Source organism: Haemaphysalis longicornis, unplaced genomic scaffold (assembly GCF_048455015.1).
Source record: "Haemaphysalis longicornis isolate Haplotype H1 unplaced genomic scaffold, Haemaphysalis longicornis Haplotype H1 scaffold_8, whole genome shotgun sequence".
Classification (NCBI taxonomy): domain Eukaryota; kingdom Metazoa; phylum Arthropoda; class Arachnida; order Ixodida; family Ixodidae; genus Haemaphysalis; species Haemaphysalis longicornis.
The window spans coordinates 192,235,560-192,245,248 of NW_027526445.1; the positions used below are offsets into that span (position 1 = coordinate 192,235,560).

Below are 9,689 nucleotides of genomic sequence, written 5' to 3' on the forward strand. Positions count from 1 at the left end.
TGAGCAAAAAGGAGAAGAAAAGATTGCTAAAGTTCTGTCGCTATACCCAATGAAGAAAAAAATGGCTTGACTGCATTAATTGGCAGTTCACATTCACTCAACGTGTATAATTTTCATCGTACATGTTACAAACGCGAAAATGCCAGCACATGAATTCTGCAGAGAAGTGCAGAAATACAAGGCCATAGCTCCCCCACCACAAGCTCTTTGAATTTCAGTTTAAAAAAAAAAAAAAAAAGATAAATAAACAAACAGTGGTATGTGCTGCATCGCTTGTGCACCACTGCGCCTAATCACCAATTAGCCAGAAAAGCATTTTAGCACGTCACGCGCACAAGGGTGCCATCAAATGGAGCTCCTAATATGACGTGACCACCTACGTTTTTCTCTGACATAGAGGGTACTTTTTTTTATTTACATACATTTTTATATATAAAAAAAAAGCCAGGTAAGCCAACGCTATTGCGAGAACTGTTCCTTCAAAACTTGGCAAATACGCTGAATATGCAAAAGGGTGGCAGGTGATACAAGCTACGTTACACTGCTAAAGCTCGTTAGATAAATATTTTGAGCACAACTATTTAAATGCAAGTTGCAATGCGTCTGCAACTTCATATAATATTCATGAAGTTACTTATACCCGAGTGCTGCAACTTCGAAGCAGAACTACAATTCACTGCCCAAGAAAAGCATGTTTTTATTGCAATCTGTGACCAGTGAGTTTTCAGACCTTTCACTGCACAGAACTACGCTCCCACACCTGCTGGACACTACGTAGCAGGTAATACCCGTGCCACACGTACACGAAAAATGACATTAAATGCTTAATGCCTTTAGTTTTAATGCCATTAATTTGCTGCTACACGCAAAAATCTAATGCCATTCGCTTTAATGTCATTTTGGTTTAAGGAGTTCCGCACAACTCATTTACCTTCGCGAACACCTTAAATCTGCCTACTCTCGAATGCGATGAGCACCAAATGAAGCCACCGAAACTCTCAGCACCAGAGTGTTGACGCGGAAATGTAGCTAAACTTCGAAATATGACGAGTTTTTGTGCACAATTGGTGGCGAACTTTTGAAAACGACGAAGTTCACTAGAACAGAGGCAAAAGTAAGAACATCGCGTTACTCTTCGTGTTAAATTTTTCGAATTTGGCTACCGCTGGCCAGCGACGGCATGCTGAAGCCACTTTTAGAAATGGCTCACACCATTTTTAAGAAAACACCGTTTCTCATAGCGTTTTCTTTCACAAAAAAATGTTAAATACTTCTTATGTTATGTTAAATACTTCTAAAATATGAGTGAATTTCTCTTTTTGGTCACGATCACCATCATGCCTAACACATTTAATGCCTTTGCGGTTTCGCGTGTACCACGGCCCGACCAGTTAATGTCATTTGGCATCTTAAGGCCTTCAGCACTTAATGTCATTTTTTGTGTACGTGTGGCACGGGTATAAGGCAAAATGCCCACTGCAACACAAGGAAACTGCACAGAAGAAAACATTGTGTTATGAAATTCCGTCTATGCTAGCTGCCCATTGAGGTCTTTATTTTTCTTTCTGGATGCTTGTAACACCCAAAGTTCTGTTGGTCCATTCTAGAAGCTACAGATGAGAAGCACCTGCTTTATTTCAAACGATGGTTGGGGTACGGTAATAAAAACTTTGCGGAGAATTTTAGCTGAACAGCCAATCTACTGGCTTCCGACTCAACAAGTAGACAGAAAAAGGAAGCTAAAGCATTTTCTTCACACCAACTACCCTCCCAATCCCTGCAATATTTTCGAAGAAATATTTCCAATAATTAGTACGAAATTAAAAATTCCACTGCACCATTTTCTAAATGGTGACGAATATTTATAACAAACATGCTTCAAACAATGTTGCAAAAGGCTTCACTGCTTCATGGCTCCTAGTGTTTCTGATGGTGCTCTGCAGTAAAATACTATAGTCAAGATTGCTCACTACAAAGCAAACTGTTTACATTTTTTTTTCACGTGTTTACCTACAAATAGCTCTGAAGGTATGAAGATACCAGAAAACGAGTGAGTATTCGAGCAATGCACATAAATGCAGCCGCTGAATACTGGTCGCCGAGTGCACCCCTTACATTACTACCTATACAAGGTTTGCCATTTCTCTGGTGAAAGCAAAATAATAAAGAAATATCAAAGGACAACCTGTTGCCGATCTGTCATAGGTGTGCAACAACGGATCTGTTTTTCGAATTCAGGTGATACACATTGATTTGTCTACGATGCTTTTTTGTGAGCTTCTGAGACACCTTCATTTTCTTGTGATGCCCCTTCACGCAATGAGGCGACAACAGAATGGCGATCACAACCTATTTGACTTGATCGCCATCTGATTAGACATAAAGTACACAGCATTCTTTTTTTTTTTTCTTCATGGCAGCGTAACCTGCCGACATAGGCAAAGTTGTTACCACACATTATTGCAGCTTTGATCATTATTCTTCATTAGTAATCAGTTTCATCTTTACAGAATTGAAATACACCCAAAAGCTCACATGTTGAAACACCCTGCATTGCAGCTACAAGGATGACAGCCATAAAAATCTCGGTCTTAACAGCTTCGCAAAGGAACAAGCAGTCCTATGGTCCACGAGAAACTTCTCCCCACAACAACATGTCGATAGCTTTCCTGGATGAAGTGTTCTTAAACGAACCAGTGACTGCAGTGGAGCGTGAATTGATTATCCATTAAATAAAGGAAACTAACCAAAAGAAAAATGTAGCTTCACACACTTTGGCAGAGTAAATTTTAAAAATATACTATGACAATGAATGTTTGAAAATGCAGAAGTGACAATTCAAGGGTTAATTAATGGTGAATCCCACTCACCAATCAATCAAGGTTAAGCAACCTATTATTCAAAGAAGTGACAAAATCTGACAGAGTAAAGACTGCATCCACATCTACTGGCAAGAAAGCAATCATGGTCCAGCAGCGAGCCTCACAGAAGCCACAAAAAGAGAAAGCATGCTGCCGAGGTTGACATGAAGCAAAAGAAAAATGAGGAGGCGAAAAGCAAAAACGCCTGTGTGTTAGAGATTTCGGCACATGTTAAAGATACCCAGGAGGTCAAAATTAATCCGGAGTCCTCCACTACAGCGCACCTCACCACCTGTGAAGCGTCGGCGCGTTAAACCCCCATAATCAATCAATCAATCAATCAAAAGAAAAATGTGGTTTCATGGCGTTGCGTGAGCTGAGGATCCCCAACGACCATGCCAGAAAAGCAAGCAAGCGTGCTTCTCTGGAACTAATAATCTGGAACTTCCTAGCAACTGAATTGTGATTCTCAGACAGGTAAGGAGACACTGCGGTCTTGAAAACTGGTCTTGAGATTTGCCAATGAGGAAACTTGATTTTATGCGTTACATATTTATTTATAATCTACAAGTTCTTTGGGTCCTTTAAGTGGAAATAAGTCAAATGAAACAAAATGAAATGAGACTTGCAAAATGTAACTACCCTACTACGAACATTTACCAAGTTATGCTCCAAAGTACTTGTAAATGACGGTTTTTGCTCCCATCCCTCAGCTTCATCTTTTGTTTTCTCTCAAAACAGTACTCTTGGCAACCTTTCATGTTTTCTGCACATTTATCTCAGGACCTAATACAACTAGGGTTACAGTTTTCTTTGAAGAAGGAAGCTTAATGTGTAGACCATGCAACCCTGCAAGACGATGTTTTTATTTCATCTATAAAAAGCTTTTTTTTAATTCTTCAATTGTCAGTATAGTGGTTAGTAAGCTGCGAAATCCGTAATAATGGTGCGATTTAAAATATATTTTCAGAATTCCTTATATATTGCACTGTCTACCCATACACCAATAGTGTATCCATTTTTTTAAAATCAGTCTTTTTATTTTTGGCAGAAAAAGAAAGGCCTATTTCAATTCCATATCTTTAAGATCTAACCGGTCTCCCACGAAAACAACCATGCATTTGAAATCAGGACAGGCAATCTGAGCAAGAGTACAACGTCTGATTAAAATCTACCATGAAAGCTTGGGTTTTTCTGGGGCCTTTTCCCGGCACTTATAACTCAAGCTTGCCTCTCGCCTAGTAACCAACAAGGAAGTAGCACGCAGGAAATGGCAGAGAATACCTTCCGTGAACACGCGCACCATACATTTTTGCACCCAATCCTTCCTTACCCCAAACCGTATATTTCAAAATCGTGTGCAAGGTGGTACTGTACACATCAACAGGTAGAGGACGTTTAAAAAAAATGCAAGCACTGCTTTACGAGTCAAAGCTACACCTGGCCTATCAGGAACGCTGAAGTGAATGCCTCTGCCGGAGAGAAGAAGCGCTGACCCCCTTGTAAAGGCAGAGGTGCAGTTGACATACAAATGCCGTGTACTCTGAAATCAACAAATAAACTTCTCCCTTGGCATACACGCTCTACTTGATTTTTTTCTACCAGTGTGGGTGATGGTACGACCCAGTTTCACACAGCTGCCTGTTCGCTTCGCTCGATGAACTAGAGCAATTGCAACCGGCAGCTGCGAACCAGGGCTGGCAAAGGGAACATAACAAGAATGCTCGTAAAGGCTGCAGTTTTGCCTACCCCTTTCAGCCGCGATTTCAGCTAGACAAGAGTATACATCAATGCAAGCGATAAGCCCGCTTCCCCTCACCTGTTGCCCTACACTAAGCGGGATGCGTTTCTACATCCTTGCCATTAAATTGCATCACTTCGTGTCAGAGATGTGTACCAATAAGCTGCATTTCACAATGACAGTGCTGGCTGATGCAATGAAAATATTGAACATGGGTTAGCGTAAAGGGACACATACACATACAAGCACGGCGTTCATTCATTGAAAAACAACTGCTAGACCAGTGCTACAAAGAACACGTTCAGTCCCACAAGTGGAGTTGAATGAGGAAATGAAAAAGAATAAATGCCGGAGTAGTTTTGACAGCATAACCGTGAAACGCTGTCCGCCCACACAGCCGGTACTTCCTGTTACAGCCCCCGCGTAGAGAACGCATGGTGACATCACACGCTGCTTCCTGGTGTCACTTATCATTTCCCCTAGTATTTTTATCTCAGTTGCGTCACTGCAGGTTTTTCCTCTCTAAAGGGAAACCTTTTGCAATTGCCCTGCCTTTACGCAACTGACTGCTGCTGCAGGATCCGCGACCGCACACAAGACAGACGAGCACAGTTACCTGAAAGTAGTTCGATGACCACATGGATCTTCCCTCCTGGCTCGAGGTCAATCTGTCAAATGAGGACACACCTTCAGTGGTTTGCCCGCCACAAACTCAACAAGTCTAAACAACAAAAACCAACAGGAAAAAAAAAACGGCAAGAAAACATACACATCGACAGCGTTTATTGACAACTGATGATTTGATAATGGCAATGTCTTCTTGTCGATAAAGAGTGGCCACTCGCCTGTTCAGTAGACGCTATGAGTAAAATTTAAAGTTATCGCTGTAGCACGTGGCATTTACTGCCGTCAACAAATAAAATGCTAAGGCGAGAACATATGAACTGAAACACAAATTGAGCGACTGTTCCTTGTAAATCACATCGTCACATTACGTAGGTTCAGTAAGAGCGCTCCTTTTTTATGTGTGGCTGAACTCCACTATTACTCGACCTCACCGAAGCCTACTCTAATTTTCAACTTTTGCTTTACATTTATGTGCACAAACTTGATTCACCCATGACTGCACACCCTACCATAATGCATACATCTCTTGCGCTTTTATATCCTCACGCACGAGCACTTGGAACTACGATCACCTCACGTTTTCCTTTCAGCCTGCTAAATCAAAGCAGGCCTCTTGACATAAGATTCCAACTAGGCTCCTCTCCAATTAAGAGAAACTCCCATATATGAGGTTTTTGAACGCAGCTAATTTTTTTTTCGTGGTTTCTTCCCATTAGCCTAAATGGAGGTAGGCTGCATCTGGATTTCAGCTGCACTAAATAGATGTCCCAATGATGAAGCGGAACTGTCCGTATCACGGCGGAAGAATAGTACCGTGGTCCATATAAAGACAAGCCATACATTGATTCTTTTCTTAAAGGGGCCACGAAGATAAAATCTCCTTTAGTTCAATTTGAAAGTAGCCTCTGGTAACTAACTCGCTTAACTCAATTCCAGCCCTAAAAGACGTTTCTGTAACTGATAAAAAGAGCAAGAAATATTGAAAACTCAAAATTTGCACGATATGACGTCAGCAGTGACATAAGTGGGGGGTTCTACGCCCTGTCGTACGCGTTGTTCTATGTATTGTTCTACGCCCCAACCACCGCACTGCTTTTGCATGGCCTTCTTTTCCTTGTTTTGTTTTCACTGTTGTAGTTACATTGTGGTCATTCTTCTGTTCAACTTTTCCTGATGAGCACAGCATTCCATTCCTACACCGTTTACTTTTATGCCTCGTAAAATACGTCCCCCTACTGTAACGCCCTCGGGTGTTAATGAGACGTTAGCATTCAAGTGATACAATCAAACGGAACTAAATGCACCACTACAATCGCACTCACTTCTCAGCAGTGGCGTTGGTCGGCGGCCGCAAACTGCACCAACAACAAAATTCCGTGACGTTGTAAGGACCCCGTGGCAAAGTGACCGGCAAGTCGCCACTGCTTCATCTGTCTTCCTTAGTTTAATCTCCATTGTTTGCTTCAAATTCGCAATAAAATTGGTATCATTGTTATTGAGACTTAAATAAACCAAACTTGCGTGTTTTGTCTTCATGGTTCTGAATCAAGCTTGCACAAGTTTGGGGGAAAACTGCAATACCAAGCCAGTACTCCTCTGTCTGTACAATAGCCTTCACCCACACTAGCCTCGCTTTTAGCATCTTAGAAAAAAGTAAGGCATGAGGCTGCAAACAAAGTGACCGTCCGTTATAAAAGATGTTTGAAGCATATCACGCTGCATGTTTTTGGCACTGCCTTCAAGACTGCAGTAAAAAATACTGGCACATCATTGCACCGTTCGAAGCAGTATTCCTACACAATGCTGAGCACATTGCACAGGGTTTCCCGGTACACAAGAAACGGCATCCTTCGTGGCGAGGGGTGGCAGCAGCTCATCTCGCTCCCCAGCTACGCAGTGTAGGAGAGGGGAGCACTGTTATAATCTCACTCTTCATGCAGCGCGAACATACATAGCTATCCAATCTTTCACAGCTTCATCCCGGGATAGAAGCTCGGTGCACATCAAGCAACAAGTCTTCAATTGACTACTTCCAGTTATCTGCTGTTTTGGGGGTAACTGTATGGCTTAGAAGGAGAATTAACACTAACTTGGGCCATCGACGACAATCCCTTGCCGTTTTTTGCCCCTCCTACTTGAGAATTGCCGAGTGGGCGCATGAATGGCGGAGTTAGTGCATTTTGTGCCAAACACAGCCAACAAGCACACACGTTTTGACAGTGAAAAGACAGCACGAACTGTCCCTCGGCAGTTCTATCTCTCAAAAGCTGAGGCAAAGCTCGTATCGATCATGTGTGTTTAACTGATGGACTTTCATAAATACGTACTGCCTCTATTCGCGACTGATCACCAAACTTCAAAACCCCGTTTGTTGCATGCTTGCGCATGCTTAACGCTGTCACCGCGATCCAGTTTCGAGACACGTGACTTCGACAAGCGCCACATATATATCCATCCAGCAAATCTCGGCCCTGCCACTCGGTCGTAGGCGGTGCACGGCCGCGTCTCGCCTTACGAGGAGGTATCGGATACACGCCATCGCCCGGAGACAATGGTTTTCCACGCTCGGTCGCCTGTCGACAAATTGACCGCAATCAGCCACGCTCGGCTGAGAGGCCCGCTAAGAGACGCTCGCTTAATTGCGGCCGCGGGGCGGCCTACAAGTTGGGCGAGGGGTAAACACTACGCGGCGGCTGCGGCGGTTTCACAAGCACGGGGGAGACCTTGAGACGTCGTCGCAAGGTAAACAATAATCTCGCGATTTTGGGGCCGCTGGCGCGCGCGGCGGGTGCACGGCGGGTGCGCGCGGTGCCATATCGCGCACCATCGCGTCCCGGGTGGCGGCTGCAGCGGCGATGTTGGGGGGCAGCGGCGGCCAGAGCTGCTGCCGAGGTGGACAGTGGCGGCGGCGGCAAATGGGCGTTCCGGCGGCGACCGAATGTTTCCCGATTTATCCGGCGGCCGGGGATCGGGGGGTGGGGAGGAGGGAATGGCGCTCACCCAAATGTCGTTCTCGTTGCTGCCTTGCTCCTTGGCCGAGTTGGCCAGCTCGTCGAAGGAGACGCTGCAGTTGGCGACGAAGTCGTCCGAAGGCAGCGCCGCGTGGAACACGGTGAAGCCGAGGTTCTGGGCGCCGTGCACTTCGGCCGTGAAGTACTCGTTCCAGACGGGCTTGAAGGTCCGCTGCTTGGTGCTGGATCGGCTGATGAGGATATCATCGACATTGATGGACACGTAGGGGTCTATCAGCATCAGTTGAGGCTTCGAGCCGACCACGTTCGCGTGCCGGGTGGTCAAGTCTGTCGGCTTGAGCTCCACGGCTTCGCATATCTTCAGCTTGACGGTGCCCGTAAAGCTTGGCATGTCTGCGGCCTTCCCCGGAGCAGGGCTCGGCGCGCCGGCGGTTCCCGCGGGGCCCTCAGCAGCCCTCGTCGCGCCGTGATCCGCGCATTTCGGCGCCGGCTCGTCCGCTGCGCAGCTCGGACGTCCCGGCCTCACTCGCTCGGCAAAACTGCCACCAAATTACTTCGTCCCGGCCCCTCGAACGGCCGACTTCGCGAGGACTAATTATGCGGGTCAAGCCAGCTATCCCACAATGCGCGCACAGCAGGCGCGCACGCGCACCGTGTCCGCGAAGCCGCAGTCGGCGGGCGCGTTCCGTTATTTCGACAAGCGCTAGCGCACGTCGCCCGAGGCGTCGCCGTAGCCAGCCCCGCCGACGTGCTCAAAAGCCTCGAGTGACGTCGCGCATTGGCGTCTTGTGAGGCACGCCGCCGCCAGGCGAGCGGCCAACGGAATGCGTCCGCTACTGTTCCAGAGAGAGAGAGAGGAGGAGTGCCGAGTTCCTGTTAGGCCTCGTTTCGCTTGAGCCGTCTGCTCACCGACTCTTTCGGCACCACTGCTCATTGCTGCCGGATCCCGGCTTTGCATCACGCGTTAAAAAAACAAGCCCAAGCCGCGCATTGTCACCGCCTCGGCCGCGCTTCGCTAGAAAAGGCCAAGCGCCGAGAGCGGTACCTGTTGAGACGGCTAGCGATCGAGAAGCGATCAACAAGCGGCGCTCGCCAAAGCTAGTTGCCCTGCGTGGCGCCGGAATTGTGCAGGGAAGCGGCCCCACAGGAGGTCGATCGGCGTTGGGCATTGTGCGCGCATACCGGATCGTAGAAATAATCCACTCGCAGCTTAAACTCGCCGAACTTAATCACAACAAGAAGAGTATTTTTACGTACGGTTTCAGTGATAGCGTAGATACGTTTTTTTTATTTATTTCAAATACATACCGACGTCCTGCGCGCCAGTGTCTTCCATGCGTTCTATTATTATGTCAAAGAGCATCCACAAATACTTATAAGGGAGAGAATTTGCGCACGTAAGCGCGTGCGTAAGCACGTAAGGCGATCAAACAAAGCAAAGGAAGTCTGCTGTGCCGACTCGCACGCTCGAGGAAGTGAGGCGAGAGC

General features: G+C 46.2%; 1 protein-coding gene across 4 annotated transcripts in view; it reads right to left on the reverse strand.

Moving 5' to 3' along the window:
• Pkc98e (Protein kinase C) overlaps window positions 1-9,402 on the reverse strand; it is a 54,794-nt gene extending 45,392 nt beyond the window's left edge. For 2 of the 4 annotated variants that reach the window (XM_077681546.1, XM_077681543.1), the window contains exons 1-2: window positions 8,230-9,402; window positions 5,219-5,270 (exon numbers count right to left, since the gene is read on the reverse strand). In XM_077681546.1, the coding sequence (XP_077537672.1) occupies window positions 5,219-5,270; window positions 8,230-8,592 (415 nt within the window). In that variant the 5' untranslated portion in view covers window positions 8,593-9,402. The remainder of the gene's footprint in view (window positions 1-5,218; window positions 5,271-8,229) is intronic. The other 2 variants (XM_077681547.1, XM_077681544.1) reach the window with 1 other exon arrangement.
• Between the last annotated feature and the right edge of the window lie 287 nt (window positions 9,403-9,689).